This window comes from Emys orbicularis, chromosome 2 (genome assembly GCF_028017835.1).
Source record: "Emys orbicularis isolate rEmyOrb1 chromosome 2, rEmyOrb1.hap1, whole genome shotgun sequence".
NCBI lineage: Eukaryota > Metazoa > Chordata > Testudines > Emydidae > Emys > Emys orbicularis.
In genome coordinates, this window is record NC_088684.1 from 3055020 (window position 1) to 3077702 (window position 22683).

Here is a 22683-nt window from a genome sequence, read left to right on the forward strand (position 1 = left end):
CCTCCTGCTCCCTAGCAGACCCCGCTGGTCAGCGCTTCCCCCTCCCTCCCCATGCCTCCCACCCACCACAATCAGCTGTTTTGCGGCATGCAGGAGGCTGAGGGGGGGAGAGGGAGGAGTGAGAACGCGGTGTGCTCGGGGGAGGGGGCGGAATGGGGCAGGAAGAGGCAGGGCGGGGGTGGAGCAGGGGTGGGAAGAGGTCGGGCATGGGCAGGGCAGGGGTGTGGCCTCAAATGAAGGAGTGGAGTGGGGGCATGGCCTGGGGCGGAGCCAGGGGTCAAGCACAATGGAAAGTCGGCACCTGTGGTTGAAGTGATGGAGGAATGGACAACAGGAGCCTCAGCCCCAGGTTGGGAGAAGGGGCAGGGGAGCCAGAGAGCGGGTTGTACTCAGAGGGGGGAGCAGGCTGGGGAATGGGCAGTGGGCGTTGGGAGGAGGGAAGGGCTGGAAGCAGCAGCAGAAGAACTGGATTAACCCAAAGCCCATCTGGGGTTTGGAGCCGAGGCCTCTCTGGCTTCTGTGGGATCAGAACCACGTTGCCTGTAGGGGCAGGGAAGGGGAGGGGAGATATGGGTGATGGAGACAAACGACAGGAGAGGTGCAGGAAGGGACCAGTAGAGTTTATTAGGGGACAGCGGCTTATTCCACATCAACCCCCTCTTCCCTTGCCCCCAGCACAGGGAGAGGTGCTTCCTCTCACCATGGACTGTGTTACTCCCGCTTTCTAGCACGTATCCCCCAACTGGGTGTCGTAGACCTCGACCTCACACAGGGTGAGATACTCCGCCCTGCCCGGGATGGTGAGTCTGACCTAGTGGCCCTCCAGCTGAGGGATCCTGGTGTGGTGTCGGTGATGGTCCCGCAGCTGAAAAGAGCAGAAGACAAGAGCGAGAGGCTGAGATTAGGGAGCACAGGTGAGTTGGCAGCAGGGCTGACGACCCTTTAACTCTGAGCCTGCAGAGGCTAAAGCACAGAGTGAATGACAGACTGTAAGAGACGGGGGTGTGTCCCTGTTCCCGTCACAACCAAATTCCAACTAGAAATAAGGTTCACATTTCATCAATCAGGGTCATTAACTGCTGGAGCAGATTACTGAGGGACACAATTGATTCTCCTTCTCTTGCAGTCTTTAGATGAAGACTGGACGTCGGTCTAAAAGATACACTGCAGCTCACACTAAAATTATGGGCTCAGGGTAGAAAAAATGGTTACTTACCTCTCATAACTGTTGTTCTTGGTGATGTGTTGCACATGTCTGCACATAGTCTGGTCCTTTCAATATAAAATGCCAGAGCCCGCCTGATGTCCAAGAAGAGCAGGCTCTGCTCCTCCCTAGTGGTGTGAGGTTTAGGGTAAAAGACTGGCAGAAAGACCGGCTGGCTATAATGGAATTGGGACACAACCTTTGGACGGAATTTAGGGTGCGGACGAAGCTGTACCTTGTCCTTAAAGAAATCTGTATAGGATGGTTCCACCGTAAGGGCCCAAAGTTCTGAAAAGTAATCGCCACCAGAAAGGCTGTCTTGTCTTCCATGAAAGATGTAGGAGTGAGCATGTCTCCATGGGTTCCAACGGCAGCCCCGTCAGTTTTGAGGGGACGAGGTTCAAATCCCATGGAGGGAGCGATTCACTCACTTGAGGGAATGCCCTCGCCAGACCTTTGAGGAAGCGAGTTACCATTTCATGTGAGAACACTGACATATTGTCGACCCTCGGGCGGAATGCTGAAATGGCCGCCAGGTGGACCTTTATGGATGAAAGGGCTAGGCCCTGTTCCTTCAAAGATAGGAGGTAGTTCAGGATAAGTTGGACCAAAGAATGCATTGGTGGGACCTCACGACCAGACAACCAGAGAGAAAAATGTTTCCAGCTTTGCAGAGTGAGCTGTCCTCGTGGAAGCCTTCCTACTGCCCAGGAGAACTTTTCGGACCTGCTCTGAACAAGCCTGCTCATCGGGGCTCAGCCATGAAGATACCAGGCGATCAGATGGAGAGAGTTGAGATTTGAGTGGAGCAACTGACCGTGGTCCTGTGAGATCAGATCTGGGTACAGTGGAAGCTCGATCAGGGTCTTGCGAGAGAGGCGAACGCGTGAGTTGTACCGATGCTGTCTGGGCCACGCTGGAGCTATCAGAGTGACCCGAGCCCGGTCCTGCTTGATCTTTGTCAGCAGCTTGTGAACCAGCGGAACGGGCGGAAAGGCGTAGAGCAGGTGATGCGGCCAATTCAGCAGAAACACGTCTGTTATCGAACCCGGACTGTGGCCCCTCAGGGAGCAGAACTGCTGGCTTTTTCGGTTGGAATGCGTGGCAAACAGAGAAAACCCCACACGCGGAAGATGCTCAGTGCGACATCTGGTCGCAGGGACCATTCGTGGTGAACAGAGGAGGACCTGCTGAGGCAGTCCGCAAGCTGATTCTGCACCCCTGGTAGAAATGAAGCTTCGATTGTGACTGAACATGCGATGCAGAACTCGCATAGGCGAACTGCTTCCCGACACAGAGGGAAAGAACGAGCGTCACCCTGTCTGTTGATGTAGTACATGGCTGATGTATTGTCCATGAGGACTGAGCTGTTGTCTACGCAATACGAGGCAAGAATGCTTAGCATGCGAGAGACTGCCCTGAGCTCTCTGACATTGATGCGGAGTGCCAGCTCCTTTATGGACCAGCGCCCCTGAGTCTTGAGCACCCCCAGGTGGGCTCCCCAACCCAGCGCTGATGCATCAGAGACCAGGTGCGCAGGCGGTTGAGGTTTTGTGAAGGGAATCTCTTCGCAGACTACCCAACGGTCTACCCACCATGATAGGGAGCTGAGGATGTGTGTCAGCACCATAACCACTCTGTCCAAGGGGTGTCTAGAGGGACCGTACATCATGGCCAGCCAGGCCTGGAGAGGTCTGAGTCTCAGCCTCGCATGATGAACCACATACATGCACAATGCCATGGGGCTGAGAAGGTTCAAGCAGGTTCTGACCATCATGATAGGATGGGCCTGCACATAACAAACTAGCTCTGAAATCACCCGGAAGCAATCCTCTGGGAGAAAGGCCTTCACCAGCTGGGAGTCAAAGACTGCCCCAATGAACTCTATTCTCTGAGTAGGGACTAGTGTTGACTTCTGCATGTTGATAAGAAGGCCCACTGACTGGAAGGTTGTTTGGATGAGGGCAATGTCCGACTTCACTTGCTCACGAGACCTGCCCTTGATTAGCCAGTTGTCGAGGTATGGGAATACGTGGAGTCCTCTTCTCCTTAGAAGGGCTGCTACCACTGACACACATTTGGTGAAGACTCTCGGCGCCGCTGAAAGGCCGAATGGCAGGGCCGCAAATTGGTAGTGCCCCATGTTTACCACGAATGTCAAAAATTTTCTGTGGCCATTAAAAATTGAATATGGAAGTATGTGTCCTTTAAGTCAAGGGTGGCATACCAATCCCCTGAATCCAAAGACGGGATAATCAATCCCAAAGAGACCATGCAGAACCTCAACCTCTTGAGAAACCAGTTGAGACGACGCAGGTCTAGGATAGGCGTACGACCTCCCTTGGCCTTGGGTATCTGAAAATAACGGGAGTAGAACCCTCTTCCCTAGATGTGGTGGAACCTCTTCCACAGCTCCCATCCTGAGGAGGGATTGAACTTCTTACTCCAGCAGAAGCTTGTGAGAAGGGTGCCTGAAAAGGGATGGGGAAGCGGGGTGGGAGGGTGGGGTGGAGGTGAATTGGAGGGTGCAGCCAACCTCCACTGTGTTTATGATCCAGATGTTGGAAGTGACCCATTTCCAGGCCTCGAGGAAATGGGAAAGACAGTTGGAAAAAATAGGGGTATCTGAATCCTGGGAAAGTAGAATTGGAATGCTGTCCTCAACAAACCCATCAAAACAAGTGCTGTGAGGCCCCCCCGCTGAGAAGAAGGAAGGTGGATGTGGCTTGCGCCAAGAGCTTCTATTCCTTCATCTGCTCTGGTCATATCTCTGGTGAGGATAAAAGTGACCAAACTGCTGTGGCCTATATGGTCTACTGGGCTGAAACTGGGACTGCAAACCCAGGGACTTCAGAATTGCTTTAGTGTCAGAGGAGCCTGGCATCAGTTTGTTCAGAAAAAAGCGAGGGCCCCTCGAACGGCAGGTCTTGCATTGCTTGCTGGACGTCTTGCGGGAACCGTGACACTTGCAGCCATGAGCTCCTGTGCATAGTGACTGCCGTGGCCATAGATCTGGCCACTGAGTCTGCGGCGTCAAGGGATGACTGTAAGGAAGCTCTGGCAAGTGTCTTGTCCTCATCTACCAGATGTAAGAACTCCAGATGGCTTGTCGTTAAACTTTGTCATCCCTTCCCATATGTTGTAGTCCTAGAGAGTCAGCAATGCCTGCTGGGTTGCTCTGCTCAGCTGGAGTCCTCCCGTAGCATAGGCCTTCCTTCCCAGAAGGTCCATCTTTTTCGACTCGTTTGGCTTTGGAGTCGATTCTTTATTGCCTTGACAGTCTTTCTCCTTAGCAGCCACTACAATGAGACCCCCAGGCGCGAAGGGTGAGAAAATAGAAACTCCCATCCCTTGGCCGGCACAAAGTACTTTCTCTCAGGTCTCTTGGCCATGGGAGGGATGTGTGACACTGCACCCCATATTCTTCATAGAGATATTATTATGATATGATTATAACACAATCATAATGCATTTTATGCAAGTCGGATCATGTGAGATATCACTGGAAAGGTTATGATTTACTGAATATGCTTATCCTATTTGTATGCATGTATCGTTATTGTAGAAGTTAGGAATAGTGACTATGTATCAATATTACAAAGGTGTTTACACCTGGGGAACGCCCACTAGACAAAAGGCTCCCAGTCTAGATGGCTGGCTGGGAAGGGCCCATTCAAGTTAATGAACCATTAGGGAGAACAGTAGGCCTTAGAAGAAGCTTATTGCCCATGGGGGGTGGGGAGGAAGCCTTCCTGGGGATGCTACAAACAGCCTCTGACTCATGGCTGCTGTGACACTACAGGGACATGTGACCAGGTCACCTGGTGCTGGTCTCCATCTTGGGATATCAGTGTTTTTCCACAGACTGGTCTGGGAACCAAGCTGTGAAACAAAGGGTTCCCGCCATATGCAAAGGCTACATAAGGCAGGGGAGTGACATCATCATAGTTCTTCACTGACTCCCCACCCAAAGAGACTCCTGGAAACAGCTGAGGAACAAAGACTGAACTGGGGGAAGTGCTGGACCCAGGCCAGAGGGATTTTTAGCCTGTGAATGGAACACCTGGGGGTTCCAAGCTGTAAGTCTGTGCAGCTTGCCCCTTAAGAACGTGCAACCTGCTGGTATCATTTAGGGTGAGGATTTGCTATTCATATCCAATCTCTTTAGTATATTAAGTTTAGTTTGCGTTTTTGCTCATTTGCTAGGTAATCTGCTTTGATCTGTTTGCTCTCCCTTATAATCACTTAAAATCTATCTTTTGTAGTTAAACTTATTTTTGCTTTATCTAAAAACTGGGGGCAGAAAGCTGTTGTAGATTCCTCTCCACATTGAGGGAGGGGGGCGAATTTCATGAGCTTACGTGGTACAGTTCCCTGTGGAGCGCACGACATATAATTTTGTGTTTACACTCCAAAGGGGTGTGTGTGCCTGAGCAGCTGGAAAGTTCCTTAGCTGAAGCCTTCCCATGCAGAGCTGATCACAGCATCGGTATGTAACTGCAATTGGGTGTGTCCTACATGTATGTCTGCTGGAGGGGGCTTGAGGGCCTGTCACGGCAGTACAGTGTAAAGGGAGCCCAGGCTGGTGGCTCAGGCGGGCGAGATCAGTCAAAGAGGTTGCCAGTTTGTTATTTTCTGTTTGCTTATTTTGGGCAAGGGAAGTAGGGACAGAAAAGCAGGAAAATGAGTGAAAGTGAAACCAGTAAGAAGCTGGAGCTGTGCAGACTGCAAGTGGAAGAGAACGAGAAGGAACACAAACAACATAGGGAATTACAGCAATTGCAGATTGAAGCAGAAGAGGCCAAGCAAAAATCTGCATACCAGAGGGCCATGGAGGCAGAAGAGGCCAGGCAAAAAGCTGCCCTGGAACTGCAAGCCAAAGAAATGGAGGCCTGGAAGCTAGCCATGGAAGAGAGGGAAAAAGAGAGGGAAGCATGAACTGGACTTGACAGAGAGGTGGAACCCCACACACCAGGGAGTCCCACCGCTCCAAAAATCCACAAATGAGAATGGTTGTGTCCTGCATACAGTGAGACAGGGGACATTGCTGAATATTTCATCACCTTTGAGAGGCTGTGTGTGCTCCAGGAGATTCCTGAAGACCAAAAGATGCCCACTTTGGTTGCAAATTTGTCTGGGAGAACTCTGGATATATTCAATAAGATGCCAATTAGAGATGTTTCAGATTATGGTAAATTCAAGGAAATGGTTTTAAAACAGTTTCAGATTACACCTGAAACGTATAGAAGCCTTAAGAGGGGTGCTGGAATGAGTAATGTGGCATGTAAACCAGATGAGAGATTTGATGGATAAGTGGGTAAAGGGAAAAGCTTTAAGAAATGTGTCATCTGGTGGCTCAGGAACATTTCCTGAGTATATGTAGTGATGCTGTAAAACAGTGTTTATGGGATAAAAAGGTGAAAACGGTTGATGAACTTGCTACTCTAGCTGATGAATTTGAACAAACCCAAGCATCTACTAGAAATAGATTACAGGCAGAGGGGTTTAAGTTTGGATGGATGCTGGGTTTTGCCAAAGGGTCTTTATTGGCCCTATAATGAAGCTATGCAAGGGGAGAGCGACCCTTGCAGGGTCTGCATCCGTCAAAATGTCCAGGAAACCACAGACATCTCCCTGACAACCTCCGCCTGAAGGCCCAAATGAGAGGCGATCCGGTTAAGGAAGTCTTGGTGGGCTCTCAGGTCATACTGGGGAGGAGAAGACCCCTTAAGCATTAACTCGTCTTCTGGTGATGAGGAGGAGAAGGCATGTGCTGTCCCAGCCTCCAGGGGAATCTCCTCCTGGCCAGCTTGCACCTGCTGGCCACTACTGGTACTGGTGCCCGCCTTGGTACCTGGAGTGTGACGGATTCAATACCAGGTCCTGTACTGGGGCCGACTCTGGTGTCGACCCCGGAGTTCGGCTCAGGAGTCTCTTGGTGCTTCCCACACCGAATAGGAGTGCCTCGAGCTGGTCCCTTGGCCCAGGGGAAACCCCCATGTGTTCAAAAAAGGCCATTGGATCAGTTCTGGGCCCCATGGGCCAGGCGCTTTGAGGTATCGTGGCTGTCCGGGCTACCAAAGTCAGAGATGGGTGGGGGGATTGGCGACAGTGCCTCGAAGTGTCAGACCCCGAATCAGACCCTGAAAATGAGGAAGAGCTGGACGACCAAGGCGACCATGGCAGTGCCAATCCTCGTTGTGCCGGGGACTAGTGCCATGGGGACATCTCTGGTGAGGTAAAAAATGGAGGCTTTCCCTTAGAGGCTATTCTTGAGATTGGCCTGAAAGTGGTAGGTTTGGTGCCGCTTCAGGTGCCTTAGGGGAGCTCGGTACCGGCAGAATCATCAAGTCTTTAGCGGCAGCATAAGCCTCCGGGGTCAATGGAACCACAATGTCATCCCCTGTTGCCGGGCGGGGTGTAGCACCTCACCCCTGGGCATTTGCAGCGCCAGAGGCTGCCATGGCGCTGGCGAGGGAGAGCAGCCAGGCACAGTACTTGCTCTATCCCTATCTGGCCATTTGCCTGTCTTCGGCGCCAGGGAACTGGTCTTCTCCTGATGTCCTCTGTGCTTCTTCTTGGGCCCCGGCGAGGGAGAGCGGTGCCACGAGCTCTTAGGGGCCAGCGGTGTGCTCTGCACCAATGCAGATGTACTCGGTGCCGAGTCAGAAGGAACAGCACTGCTTAAACCCCGGCGACCGAGGCATGCCCCAGTACTGGGGTGACACGGACTCCCTCTGCAGACACGGAGAGCAGTCCTAACTACTGTTCTATCCTATTTACAACTAGTACAATTACACTAACTAATAAAAACTATTTACCGAATGTTTAACTAGGAAAACCACTAAAATACTTTGCAAAGGCAAAGGTGGGGAGCTCCAACAGCCGCCACAGGCGAGTGGGGGCTCAGCGGGGCCTCTTATACCGGTGCTATGTGCACGCGGCACCAGGGGGCACCAGAGCCAAGCTGACAGATACCACTAGGGGGAAAATCTCCGAGAACTGTGCTCAGGGCACTCGCACCCTAAGTTGGAATGGACATGTACAAGCACTTGAAGAAGAATCCCACGTGGAACCAGAGCTGCTTCCTGGCAGTGACACACAAACCAGCCACTGCATGAGAGCCAGGTTCATAGTGGGAGCCATGGCCCCAGGGGACAGGAGTGACAGCAGGTCAGTGATGGGGTCTCAGTCTGGTCATATCCTCTCGTAGCCCCCCCATGTCCCATACCCAGCTGGAACTGCTCCCCAAGGCAGGGATGGGGCAGGATGTTCAGATGGAGCCTCCTCCATCTGCCCCTGCCAGCTGGAGCCCCTGCCCAGGTCAGTGGTGGGAAGGGAAGAGTCTCCCAGGGTTTCTGCTGTCTCACTAGGCAGAGGTTGGGGCAGAAGGGAATGGGGTATAACATAAAAGAACAAGTTTCCATTCACGTTGTGCCAGCTCCTTACCTCCTGGTGGTGGGGCACAGCCATGAGCTATGACCTCGACCTCACACAGGGTGAGATACTCCGCCCTGCCCGGGATGACGATGGTGACGTAGCGGCCCTCCAGCCCATAGCAGCAGATGATGCTGACGGATCCCGGTCTGGTGTCGGTGATGGTCCCACAGCTAAAAACAGAGCAGAAGCCAAGAAGACCAACTAAGATAGATGTATTCAAGTCAACACGGCCTGATGAAATTCACTGTAGAGTACCTAAGGATCTAGCTGAAGCAATCTCAGAACCATTAACGGTTTGTTTGAGAACTCATGGAGGACAGGTGAGGTCCCAGAGGACTGGAGAAGGGCAAATATAGTACATATCTTTAAAAAGGGGAACAAAGAGGACGTGGCAAATTCTAGACCAATCAGCCCAACTTCAGATACCTCGGAAGATACTGGAACTCAAACAATCCATCTGTAAGCACCTTATAGCTAAGGCTAAGATTTTTTCATGGTTATTTTTAGTAAAAGTCAGGAGCAGGTCATGGGGAATAAACAAAAATTCAGAAGCCGGTGACTTGTCCATTACTTTACTTTAAATAAGCGGGGGCAGGGCTAGGTAGGGGGAGGAATGGAGTCCCATGGGGAGGGGGGACTGTTGGGCTGAGCCTCCCGCCATGGCGGGAGGCACAGCCCCGACTCCAGTGGCCACAGCAGGGAGCACAGCCATGGGGGGCACACAGCCCCTGGACAGGAGTGTGTGGCCCCAACTGCAGCCCCCTCCAAGCCCTGGCTGCGGGGGGGCACATGGCCCTGGGAAGCCAAAAGGGGGGCACATGCCCTCAGCTGCAGTCCCCGGTGAAAGCCATGGTGCTGGGGCACACGGCCCTGGCTGCAGCTCCGCCAAGTCCGGGACGCCGCGGGGCTGGGGCGCACGGCCCCATCTGCAGCCCCCAGTGGGGGGCTAGGGCTGCAGGGTCCTGGTTCCAGCCAGCCCCAGTTGCAGGGCAGGGGCGCACAATCCCACCTCCTCCTCTTGAAGCCCTAGAAGTCAAGGAGGTGTGGTACAGTCACGGAATCCGTAACTGCTGTGACCTCCCTGACTAAATTGTAGCCTTAATGATAGCTATCATGGATTTGTGAGGAACAAATCATGCCAAGCCAATCTAATTTCCTGCTTTGACAGACGAACCAGCCTAATGGATGGGGGGAAGCGGTAGATGTGATAGGTCTTGATTTTAGTCAGGCTTTTGGCACAGTCGCACATGACATTCGCATAAGCAAAGTAGGGAAATATTGTCTAGATGAAATGACTATCAGATGGTTGCACAACTGGTTGAAAAACCATACACCGAGAGTAGTTAGCAATAGTTTTATGGTCAAATTGAGGAGACGTATCTAGGGGGGGTCCTGTAGGGGTCTGTGCTGTATTGGGTACTGTTCAATGTTTTCATTAATGACTTGGACGATGGAGCATAGAGTACACTTATACCATAACTCCTCACTTAAAGTCATCCTGGTTAACGTTGTTACGTCACTGATCAATTAGGGAACATGCTCATTTAAAGTTGTGCAATGCTCCCTTATAACGTTGTTAGGCAGCCGCCTGCTTTGTCCACTGCTTGCAGAAAGAGCAGCCCGTTGCAGCTAGCTGTTGGGGGCTTGGAACCAGGGTGGACTGACAGCCCCCTATAAGCTCCCCACTCCCCTAAGTTCCCTGTGTGGCAGCCGCCTAGTTGCCAGGCAGTTCAGCTGTCCGTCCCCCCACTGCCCTGTGCTGCTCCTGCCCTCTGCCTGGGAGCTGCTCCTGGGAGCCTCCTGCTTGCTGTGCAGAGCCAGGGGGGGAAGAGGGGTGCTCATGTCAGGGTGTCCCCCTCCCCCCGCTCCTGCCCCCTGCTCCTGCCCCCATCTCCACAGAGCGGGGGGGGGGGGGGGACGACACACGACTCAGGGTGGAGGGAGTTTGCTGGCAGCAGCTGCTGTCTCAACTTGCTGATCTACTTAAAAAGGCAATGTACTTAGAGTGGGGTCAGCGTACTTAAAGGGGCAATGCGTGTCTCTCTCTGCCATGCTGTCGCCCCTCCCTCCATTCCTGCTGCCTTGTAGAGTGTGAGGCTACATTAACAACAATGTGTTAACCCTTGAGGGCTCAGCCGAGTGCTAGTTCATCATTTAGCAGTAAGGCATTCCCTGGAAATATCCCACCCTCTGACTTCACCACCTCAACCCAGCTTCACAATGTACAGTATTCAATTGTTTGTTTAAAACTTATACTGTGTATATGTGTGTATATGTGTATATATATATATATATATATATATATATATATATATATATATATACACATATATATATATATACACATATATATATATATACACACACATATACACAGTATAAGTTTCATAGAAGAGGAACAGCATCTACATATATATCTATATCTATATATATATATATAAAAAAATAGTCTTTTGTCTGGCGAAAAAAATTTCCCTGGAACCTAACCCCCCTTATTTACATTAATTCTTATGGGGAAATTGGATTCGCTTCACATCATTTTGCTTAAAGTAGCATTTTTCAGGAACAGAACTACAACAGACATTACTCTCCTCGAAACTCCCCTCCGCATCCCAATCGAGAAAGGCATAAAGCAAAGAGATACGATTTCACCAAAACTATTTATCGCCTGCCTTGAAATGGTTATGAACAAGATCAATTGGAGGAGTGGTGTTAATATAAATGGAGAACAATTATCTCATCTCAGATTTGCAGATGACATCATACCAATTGCCGAAAGCACCAACCAACTGCAGAGCATGCTACGACGACTCGACAAGACAAGCAGTCAGGTCGGTCTGAAAATGAACCGTTGCAAAACAAAATACATGCGATCAGACGTCTTAAGAAAAGCCCGAATAACGGTAACAGGAGAAGAAATTGAAGAAGTGTAACAGTATGTATATTTGGGCCAAGAAGTTAATATGCGCCAAGACATGAACAGAGAACTCTCGCGAAGGATTCGGGCAGGATGGTGTGTGTATAATTCCATCAAGGACGTCCTCAAAGGAAAAATCGACAAGACCACACGTACAAATATCTTCAATTCAACAGTGCTGCCAGCCATGCTGTATGGAAGTGAAACCTGGGCACTGACGAAGAGAGAAGAACAGCGGCTGTCGGTAGTTGAAAGGGCAATGGAATGAGCTATGTTGGGAATTTCCCTTCTGGATCGTATCCCAAATGAAATGATTAGAGAACGCAGCAGTGTGAAAGATATTGTCATGGAAAGCAGATATAATAAGATATGATGGGTGGGCCACATAGCACGGTTCACGGACAATAGGTGGACCGCAATCATTACTGAGTGGTACCCGCGAGAACAGAAAAGACCACCTGGTCGGCCTCCAAGAAGATGGGAAGATGACATTGTTAAACGTTTCGGACGAACATGGAGAAGAAAGGCAAGAATGCGAGAAGAATGGCGGATGTGTTGTGATCGGCGCAGTCTTAACGACAGCTGAAGACCGATCGATCCAGGTGATCCAGGTGATAACTACAACGTTAAGTGAGGAGTTATTGTAAAATTTATGGGTGATAACAAGCTGGGAGGGGTTGCAAGAACATTGGGGGAAAGGATTAGAATTCAAAATGATCTTAATAATGTGGCGAATTGGCCTGAATCTAGAAGATGAAATTCAATAAACACAAGTGCAAGGTACTGCACCTAGGAAAGAAAAGGCCCAACTACAAAATGAGGAGTGACTGGTGAGGCAGTAGCACTGCGGAAAAGGATCTTGGGTTATAGTGGAGCACAAACTGAGGCTGAGTCCATAGTGTGACGCTGTTGTGGAAAGGGCAGGTGTCACTCTGGGATGTGGTCACAGAAGTGTTGTATGTAAGACATGGGGGGTAAGTGGCCCACTTTACTCAGCACTGAGGAGGCCTCCGCTGGGCACTGTGTCCAGCTTTCAGCACTGCACTTTAAGAAAGATGTCGAAAAATTGGAGAGACTCTAATGGGCAGCCACCAAAATGATACCCTGACCTCTGAGAAAGGCTGAAAGAATGGGATGTGTTTAGTCTAGAGAAGAGAAGGCCGATGGGGGATGTGATAACAGTCTTCAGACAGGTCACAGGTTGTGTCAGAGGGTAGCAGGATCGTGAGGAAGTCAGGCACCCAGCCTCCCCGTGACAGGCTCCACTAAGGAGAAGGAGCCAACCCAGATCTGCCCGTGAGCAGTTAATTCCCCAGGTGGCAGCGCATCAGGCAATTAGCTAAAGAACACCTGGCACTAATAAAGGTCTGCGAGGGCTCAGTCAGGACGCACAGATCACAGAGGAAGCTGCTGAGAATTGCACTTCTCTCTCAGGGGGGCTGGTTACGGAGCTCCCCAGGAAAGGGGACCTAGGAAAAGTGGCCTGGAGGGAAGAGGTTCCAAAAAGGGAGAGCTACAAGTGGCAAGCACCTAACAGGGAGCTGGTCCTAGTGAAAACCCCCATTCCCAGGCAATGGCAGGTGCTCCAGATCACAGAGTAACCACATGGTGCTCTGGAGACGAGCTGCAGTGCTTTGACCTCTGCGGGGGCCCTGAGCCCAGAGTGGGAACCGTTCCCAGCTGTGGGCAGGAGGCCTGACTCCAAAGGGGGATCGTGAGTCGAGTGGGCCTTACTGGTAAGGAGCCTGATGGAGAAGGTGGATGGACTCTGGTGGGGCAGACACACTAAGATTAACTCGCCTTCCCCCACCCCAAGCTAGGATGCTGGGGTGAAGGCTGGCTTGTGTACCACGATTTGGCCTTTGGTTAAATAAATCAACCCCTGAAGGGGCACTGTACACCATATAACAGCCACATTGAACTCATGGAAAGCCCACAGCGGGAAACTGAGGCAGGGACACAACCACAGTTCTGCACTGGGCCAGCAAGTGGTGCGCCACACATGTGTACCCACCAGAACAAGTTGTTACAAAGAGAACGGTGATCAATTGTCCACCCGGTGTAGGACAAGAAATAATCGGCTTAGTTTGGAGCAAGGAAGATTTAGGTTGGATATTAGGAAAATCTTTCTGGCGATAAGGATAGTTCAGTATTGGAATAGGTCACCAAGGGAGGTTGTGGGATCCCCATCACTAGAGGGCTTTAGGAAGAGGTTAGATTAATACCTGCCAGGGATGGTCTAGGTATATTTGGCCCTGTCTCAGCATGGGGAATGCACTAGATATACTCTGGAGATCCCTTCCTGCCCTACATCTCTGGGTATCTGTATGGTGTGAATGGAACACTGTGAGAGACCATGCCTGTCCTCGTCCCCATCACAACCCAATTCAGACTAGACATAAGGTTCACGTTTTTATCGGCGAGGGCCATTTACCACTGGAGCAGATTATGGGGGGACACGGTGGATTCTCCTTCCCCTGGAGTCTTTAAATCAAAACCGGACGCCTGTCTAATAGATACACGGCAGCTCCCAGGGAAATTGTGGGCTCAGTGCAGAATCACTGAGAGAGACTTTCTGGCCCGTGTGATACAGGAAGTCAGACTAGATGATCGGAAAGGTGACTCTTGGCATTAGAAATCTATGGCTCCCAGAAAAATCAGTTCCTGTTGCCTTGGATGAGATGATTCTATGCGAGGAGCAGCTGTGAGGGCAGAGAGAGAACACGCAGGGGCCTGGAGAGAGATCGGCTCTACCCTGGATTGCCCTGCAGGGGTCGCTGTGCTCTGTGACATGTGGTTCCCGTCCATCCACGAGCTGAGAACACAGGGAGCTCGGAGGGGAAGAGACCAAGCGCTGGTCCCAGCGGGCAATGATACCCCTGTGTCTGAGCTGGCAGGAGTCATCTCACTCCAGGGGATGGGAAAGCAACTCACATGGGGTTCTGCTTGCCATGGTCGGCCAGGGAGTCTCCCACGTGGATCTGGGCTCCCCTGATTCTCTCCCCACAGCATTCGTCTTCCCAGTTCTTCACGATCACCGCGGAGACAGACTGACGACTGCCCAAGTCCACGCTCCACCACGGCTCTGTGTCGAGCTGCGTGTGGCTGCAGGAGCCTTGTACCCACTTCCCATCGCGTTTTCCATCCACGGCCTTTCCAGCCACGGCATTTCCAGTCCCATCGTTATCGACGTACGTGGAGGACTGAGTGGCCGGGCGCCCTAGCGCCAAGTTCCGAGCTGGAATCAGAGGGCGAGAAGAGGGGAGTTGGGACGTGCCCATCGCTGGGGGGACTGTAGATGCCCTTTGTCCCACATGGAGCCAGAGCCGCTTCCCGGCACTGACACACAAACCAGCCACTGCATGAGAGCCAGGTTCATAGTGGGAGCCATGGCCCCCGGGGACAGGAGTGACAGCAGGTCGGTGCTGGGGCCTCAGCCATACCCAGCTGGAGCTGCTCCCCAAGGCAGGGATGGGGCAGGATGTTCAGATGGAGCCTCCCCCGTCTGCCCCTGCCAGCTGGAGCCCCTGCCCAGGTCAGTGGTGGGAAGGGAAGAGTCTCCCAGGGTTTCTGCTGTCTCACTAGGCAGAAGCTGAGGTAGAAGGGAATGGGGTAGAACATAAAAGGGAACTAGTTTCCATTCATGTTGTTCCAGCTCCTTACCCCCTGGTGGTGGGGCACAGCCCTGAGCTAGGACCTCGACCTCACACAGGGTGAGATACTCCGCCCTTCCCGGGATGACGATGGTGACGTAGCGGCCCTCCAGCCCGTAGCAACAGATGGTGCTGACGGATCCCGGTCTGGTATCGGTGATGGTCCCGCAGCTGCAGAGAACAGAAGACCAGAGTGAGAGGCTGCGATTAGGGAGCAGAGGGGAGTCAGAAGCAGGGTTGGTGAGCTTGTTACTCTGAGCACACAGCACTGGAGACCACAGCAAGATAGATCTATTAAAGTTGGTAGGGCCTGATGTAATTCACTCTAGAATACTAAAGAATAGCTGAAGCAATCTCAGAAACATTAACAATTTGTTTGGGAACTCATGGAGGATGCCTGAGGTCCCAGAAGACTGGAGAAGGGCAAACGTAGTAGCTATCTTTAAAAAGGGGAACAAAGAGGGTGTGGGGAATTCTAGACCAATCAGCCCAACTTTGATACCTGGAACGATACTGGAACAAATGATCAAACAATCAATTTGTTCAAACCTAGAGGATAATAAGCAGATAAGTAATAACCAACATGGATTTGTCAAGAGCAAATACCAAACAATCTAATTTCCTTCTTTGTCAGCAGTCCAGTAGATGAAGGGGAAGTGATAGATGTGGTATATCTGGAGATTAATGAGGCTTTTGATGCAGTCAAATATGATAGTCTCATAAGCAAACTCAGGAAATACTGTCTAGATGACATTACTATAAGGTGGCTGCACAATTTGTTGAAAAACCATACTCAAAGAGTAGTTATCAATGGTTCCCTGTCGTTTTGAGGGGACGTATCTAGGGGGGTCCAGTAGAGGTCTGTCCGGTTTTGGGTACTGCTAAATATTTTTATTAATGACTTGGATGATAGAGTGGAGAATACACTTATAAAATTTACAGGGGACACTGAGCTGGGAGAGGTTGCAAACGCTTTTGGGAAAAGGATTAGAATTCAAAATGACCTTGACAAATTGGAGAACTGGTCTGAAATCCACAAGATGAAATTCAATAAAGACGAGTGCCAAGTACTGCACTTAGGAAGGACCCCAGAGGTTGCAGTGCCTGGAGCAGGGAGGCGAGCCCAGCCAGCCCCATGGGACAGGAGCTGCCACATGACCCTTTGAAACATTCTGGTGACCCAATTTTGGGTCCCAATCCCCGGGTTGAGAAACCCTTGTTTAGACAACCTGACCTCTCAGGAGGGTGAAAGAACGGGGTGTGTTTAGTCTAGAGAAGAGATGGCTGATGGGGGACATGATAGTCTTTAAACAGGTCACAGGGTAGCAGGTCCCTGAGGAGGTCAGGCACCCAGCCTCCCCGTGACAGGCTCCGCTAAGGAAAAGGAGCCAACCCAGATCCCCCTGTAAGCAGTTAATTCCTTAGGTGGCTGGGCATCCGTCAATTAGCTAAGGAAATCCTGGGCCTAACAAAGGGTTATGAGGGCTCAATCAGGACACACAGATCACAGAGGAAGCCAAGTCCGGAGGGAGAGCTGGTCCCAGAGAAAGGACCTTTCCAGACAATGGCAGGTGCTCCAGATCGCAGCGGAACTACAAACTGCTGTGCAAAAGAGCTGCAGTGGTTTGACCTCTGCAGGGGACCTGAGTCCAGAGTGGGAACATTTCCCCGGGTGATAGCAGGAGGCCCGACTCCATAGGGAGGCCCCAGGATGACAGGGCCTTCCTAGTAAGGAACCTGGACAGAAGAGAAGGATGGAGTCAAGTGGGGCAAACCATTTATTCCCCTCCTCCCTGATCTAGGATGTGTGGGGATAAAAGCTTGCTTGTGTACTTCTTTTTGACCTTGGGTTAAATCAGTTAGACCCCTGAAGGGGCACTGTTCACAGCATCAAAGCCTCATTGATCTCACTGAAATCCCATATGGGGAAACTGAGGCAGGGACACCACCACTATTCTGCTCTGGGCCAGCAGGGGCGTTCCAAAAGTCAATGTTAGGTTGTTACAAAGAGGACTGTAATCAATTGTTATCCATGTCCATCATGGGCAGGACAAGAACTAATCGCCTGTACATGGACTTGGAGAAAATGAGATTTAGGTTAGACATTGAGAAAAGCTTTTGAACCAGAAGGATAGTTAAGTACTGGTATAAGTTACCAAGGGAGATTGTGGCATCCCATCACTGGAGGTTTTGAAGAACAGGTTGACCAAGCCCCTGCCAAGGATGGCCTAAGTATGAATATGAATTGACAGTGTGATGTTGTTGCAAAAAAGGCAAATGTCATTCTGGGATCGATTAGGAGTGTTGTATGTAAGATAGGGGAGGTAACTGTCCCACTTTATTCAGCGCTGGTGAGGCCTCAGCTGGAGAACTGCGTCCAGTCCTGGGCACTGCACTTTAAGATAGATGTGGAGAAACTGGCGAGAGTGGGGGGATCGAGTAGATGACTTTTGAGATTGTTTCCCACCCTACATTTCTGTGTCTCAGTGGAGCAAATGGAACACTGTAAGAAACATGCCTGCCCAAGTCCCCATGACAACTGAGTTTAGAATAGATATAAGGTACACACATTTATCAGTGAGGCCTATTAACCGCTGCAGAATATTAATGAAGGACATAATGGATTCTCCTTCCCTTGGAGTCTTTAAATCAAGACTAGACATCTGTCTAAAAGATACACTACACATCACACAGAAATTATGGGATCAGTGCAGAATCACCGTGTTAGTTTCTTTGGCCTGTGTGATAGAGGAGGTCAGACTAGATGATTGGAAAGGTTTCGTCTGGCCTCAGAACTCCATGGATGTCAGAAAAATCAGTTCCTGTTTCTTGCATGAGATGATTCTACCTGGGCAGGAGCTGTGAGGGCAGAGAGAGAGAACACACAGGGGCAGGAGAGATTGGCAGACTAACACGGCTGCTACTCTGAAACCTGGCTTTACCCTGGATTGCCCTGCAGGGGTTGCTGTGCTCAGTGACATGCAGTTCCCTTCCATCCACGGGCTGAGAGCACCGCCAGCACAGCGCTCCCAGCCCCAGGGAACTCCAAGGGGAGGGGACTACAGCCTTAACCTGGCTGGCAGCCATAGAATCAAACCATAGGCTTTGAAGGGACCGCAAGGGACATCTAGTCTAACCCCTGCCAAGATGCAGGATTTGTTGTGTCTAAACCATCCAAGACAGATGGCTAGAGAGCCTCCTTTTGAAAACCTCCAGTGAAGGAGCTTCCATGACCTCCCTAGGTGTCTGTTCCGCTGTCCTACTGTTCTTACAATTAGGAAGTTTTTCCTGAGATTTAATCTAAATCTGCTGTGCTGTGGTTTAAACCCATCACCTCTTGTCCTGCCCTCTGTGGCAAGAGAGAACACCTTTTCTCCATTTTTTTTATGGCAGCCTTTCAAGTATTTGAAGATCGTATTACGTCCTCCTTTAATCTCCTCTCTTCCAAACTAAACATACCCAGTTCCTTCAGCCTTTGCTCATCTGGCCGGCATTCCAGCCCTTTGATCATCTTTGTCGCTTGCCTCTGGATCCTTTCCAGTTTCTCTACATCCTTTCTATACGGCGGTGGCCAAAATTGGACACAGTTCTCCAGCTGAGGCCTAACCAATGCTGAGTAGAGCAGTACTCGCCTCCCGTGACTTGCATGCTGTGCCTCTGTTAATGCAACCCAGAATTGCATTTGCTTTTTTTTCAATAGCATCTCATTGTTGACTCATGTTGAGGCTGTGATCCACCACAACTCCCAGATCCTTCTTAGCAGTGCGGCTGCCAAGCCAGTTATCCCCCAGTCTGTATTTATGTATTTGGTTTTTCTTCCCTAAATGTAGCACCTTACATTTGTCTTTGTTGAATTTCATTTTCTTGTCTATATCCCAGTTCTCCAATTTATCAAGATCTCTTTGAATTTTAGCTCCATCCTCCAAAATATTGGCAACCCCCCCAGCTTTGTGTCATCTGCAAATGTGATCAGTATGCTCTCTGTTTCTACATCCAGGTCATTAATAAAGATGTTAAATAACACTGGATCCAGAACAGATCCCTGTGGAACCCCACTTGAGCTCTCCCTCCAGTCTGACATCATCCCATTAATAGTTACTCTTTGTTTGTGGTTGTTTAACCAATTATGTACCCACTTAATGGTAGTTCCACCAAGCCTGCATTTCTCCAGCTTACCTATGAGAATGTCATGTGGGACTGTGTCAAAAGCCTTGCTGAAGTCCAGGTATATTGTATCCACCGCATTCCCCCATCCACCAAACCAGTTACCTTGTCAAAGAAGGAAATCAGGCTGGTTTGGCATGATTTGTTTTTAGTAAATCCATGCTGGCTGCTAGTGATCGCCCCTTCAGCCTCCAGGTATTTGCAAATTGAATGTTTTATACAATTGTTCAAGTGGCTACCCAGGTATTGAGGTCAGGCTGACTGGTCTATAGTTCCCCAGCTCCTTCTTTTCCTCCTTTTTAAAGATGGGCACTACGCTAGCCCTTCCCCAGTCTTCCAGAACCTCTCCTGTCATCCATGAGTTTGCAAATATTATTGCCAGTGGCTTCAAGATTCCTTCAGAATTTAGGATGAATAACAATATGACCCCTGTGTCTGAGCTGGGAGGAGTTATCTCACTCCAGAGGATGGGGAAGCAACTCACATGGGGTTCTGCTTGCCATGGTCGGCCAGGGAGTCTCCCACGCGGATCTGGGCTCCCCTGATTCTTTCCCCACAGCATTCGTCCTCCCTGTTCTTCACGATCACCGCGGAGACAGACTGACGGCTGCCCAAGTCCACGCTCCACCACGGCTCTGTGTCGAACTGGGTGTGGCTGCAGGAGCCTTGTACCCACTTCCCATCGCGTTTTCCATCCACGGCCTTTCCAGCCACGGCTTTTTCTGTCTCTTTATTCTCGAACGTGGAGGACTGAGTGGCCGGGCGCCCCAGCGCCAAGTTCTGAGCTGGAATCAGAGGGCGAGAAGAGGGGAGGTGGGACGTGCCCATCACTGGGGAGCTCTAGATGCCCTTTGTCCCACACGGAGCCAGAGCCACTTCCCAGAAGTGACACACAAACCAGCCACCGCATGAGGGCCAGGTTCATAGTGGGAGCCATGGCCCCAGGGGATGGGAGTGACAGCAGGTCTGTGCTGGGATCTCAGCCCAGACAGAACCGCTTTCAGCCCCTCTCGTCCCATATCCAGATGGAGCTGCTCCTCAAGGCAGGGATGGGGCAGGATGTTCAGATGGAGCCTCCCCCGTCTGCTCCTGCCAGCTGGAGCCCCTGCCCAGGTCGGTGGTGGGAAGGGAAGAGTCTCCCAGGGTTTCTGCTCTGTCACTAGGCAGAGGTTGGGGCAGAAGGGAATGGGGTAGAACATAAAAGGGAACAAGTTTCCATTCACGTTGTGCCAGCTCCTTACCCCCTGGTGGTGGGGTGCAGCCCTGAGCTATGACCTCGACCTCACACAGGGTGAGATACTCCGCCCTGCCCGGGATGACGATGGTGACATAGCGGCCCTCCAGCCCGTTGCAGCAGATGGTGCTGACAGATCCCGGTCTGGTGTCAGTGATGGTCCCACAGCTAAAAAAGAGCAGAAGCCAAGAAGACAAAGGAAGATAGATGTATTCAAATCAACAGGGCCTGATGAAATAAACCCTAGAGTTCTTAAGGAGCTAGCTGAAGCTTTCTCAGGTCCATTAACGATTTTGTTGAGAACTCATGGAAGACGGTTGAGATCCCAGGAGAATGGAAAAGGGGAACAAAGAGGACATGGGGAATTCTAGACCAATCAGTCCAACTTTGATACCTGGAAAGATACTGGAACAAATTATCAGACAATCAATTTGTAAGCACCTTAGAGGCTAATAAGGTGATATGCAATAGCCTAGTTAAATTATAACTGGGTTCAAAAAAGAATTAGTTAAGTTCATGGAGGATAGGTCCATCAATGGCTATTAGCCAAGATGGTCAGGGATACAACCTCATGCTCTGGGTGTCCCCAAACCTGTGACTGCCAAATGCTGTGACTGGCGAACAGGGGATGGATCACTCAATAATTTCCCAGTTCTGTTCATTTCCTTTGAAGCACCTGGCGTTGGCCACTGTTGGAAGACAGGATACTGGGCTAGATGGACCATTGGTCTGACCCAGTATGGCCGTTCTTATGTAGCCAACGTGGATTTGTGAAGAACAAATCATGCCAAACCAATCTAATTTCCTTCTTTGACAGGCTAACTGGCCTTATGGATGAGGTGGAAGCGATATATGTGATATATCTTCACTTTAGTGAGGCTTGTGACACAGTCCCACATGACACTCTCATGAGCAAACTAGGGAAATATGGTCTAGATGAAATTAGCATAAGGTGGGTACACAACTGGTTGAGAAAACATACTCAAAGAGTAGTTATCATTAGTTCACTGTCAACCTGGGAGGACGTATCTTGTGGAGTTCCCCATGGGTCCATCCTGGGTCTGGTACTATTCAATTTTTTCATTAATGACTTGTAAATCCAGGATTAGACTCACTACCCATGTGAGAAGCCATAGAAACAAATAAACTCAGAACTCAAGTGTAGCGAGGCGGTGGGATACCCCACAGCCCCGCGAAGGGACGAGCCTCCCCTAGCACCAACGTGGGCGGAGCCAATGGATCCTGCGCCCGCCCCCCAGAGGTCATGGCGCAGGACAGGAAGTAGAAAAGCCCAACTGCAGAGCTCACTTGAACGTCAGCTGCTGGAGAGGCCAGATGCCTGTGGCCTAGCTCCGGGTTGGGGAATGCTGGCAGGCCGCGGCTGACCCGAGGACTGGCCGGGCCAGCCTCTCGCCAGCTACCCCGAGGAGCCGCCGGGCCTGCCTCTCACCAGCTACCCTGAGGAACAGCCGAGCCTACCCCTCGCCAGTTACCCGGAGGAACCGATGGTCCTGGAAACCCCCGAGGACACCGCCCTAATCCAGCTACCGTACGAGGGGGAGTCCGGAAGTAGCCCGGGGGCAGCCGACCCTGGTCTGGCCGCAGCACTGCCAGAACCAATGTCAGTGTGTTGCGGTTAGGATCCCCACTGACAGCAGCGAGTCTTCTGCTGCTGCTAGGGCCCCGGGCTGGGACGCAGTGGAGTGGGTGGGCCTGCGTCCCTCTGTCACCCCACTCACGGGTGGCAGTCTCCCCCTCGCACCAGATGCTCAGCCCCTGCCTAAGGGCCTGAGCGCCTGACTGTTTGTTTGCTGCCCCGCCCGGATCCAGGGCCTGGGCCCATAGGGAACTGTTGCGAGGCGGTGGGATACCCCACAGCCCCGCGAAGGGACGAGCCTCGGCCGAGCCCTTTTACATCAAGTCAGCACTAGCTGAAAATTCATCTGTTGAAGGAATGGGAGAATCCATCATCCATCTAATTAATGACTTGGATGATGGAGTGGAAAGTACACGTATAAAATTTGTGGGTGACGCCAGGCTCAGCACGGTTGAGACCCCTTTGGGGGAAGTG

At 51.0% G+C, this 22683-nt stretch overlaps 1 protein-coding gene across 1 annotated transcript in view; it reads right to left on the reverse strand.

Moving 5' to 3' along the window:
- Positions 1–724: 724 nt before the first annotated feature.
- Positions 725–22683, reverse strand: part of LOC135875189 (uncharacterized) — a 31079-nt gene continuing 9120 nt past the window's right edge. Inside the window, exons 5-10 of the mRNA XM_065400183.1 lie at positions 20620–20780; positions 19863–20163; positions 15225–15385; positions 14496–14799; positions 8694–8814; positions 725–763 (exon numbers count right to left, since the gene is read on the reverse strand). Of these exons, the coding sequence (XP_065256255.1) occupies positions 725–763; positions 8694–8814; positions 14496–14799; positions 15225–15385; positions 19863–20163; positions 20620–20780 (1087 nt within the window). The remainder of the gene's footprint in view (positions 764–8693; positions 8815–14495; positions 14800–15224; positions 15386–19862; positions 20164–20619; positions 20781–22683) is intronic.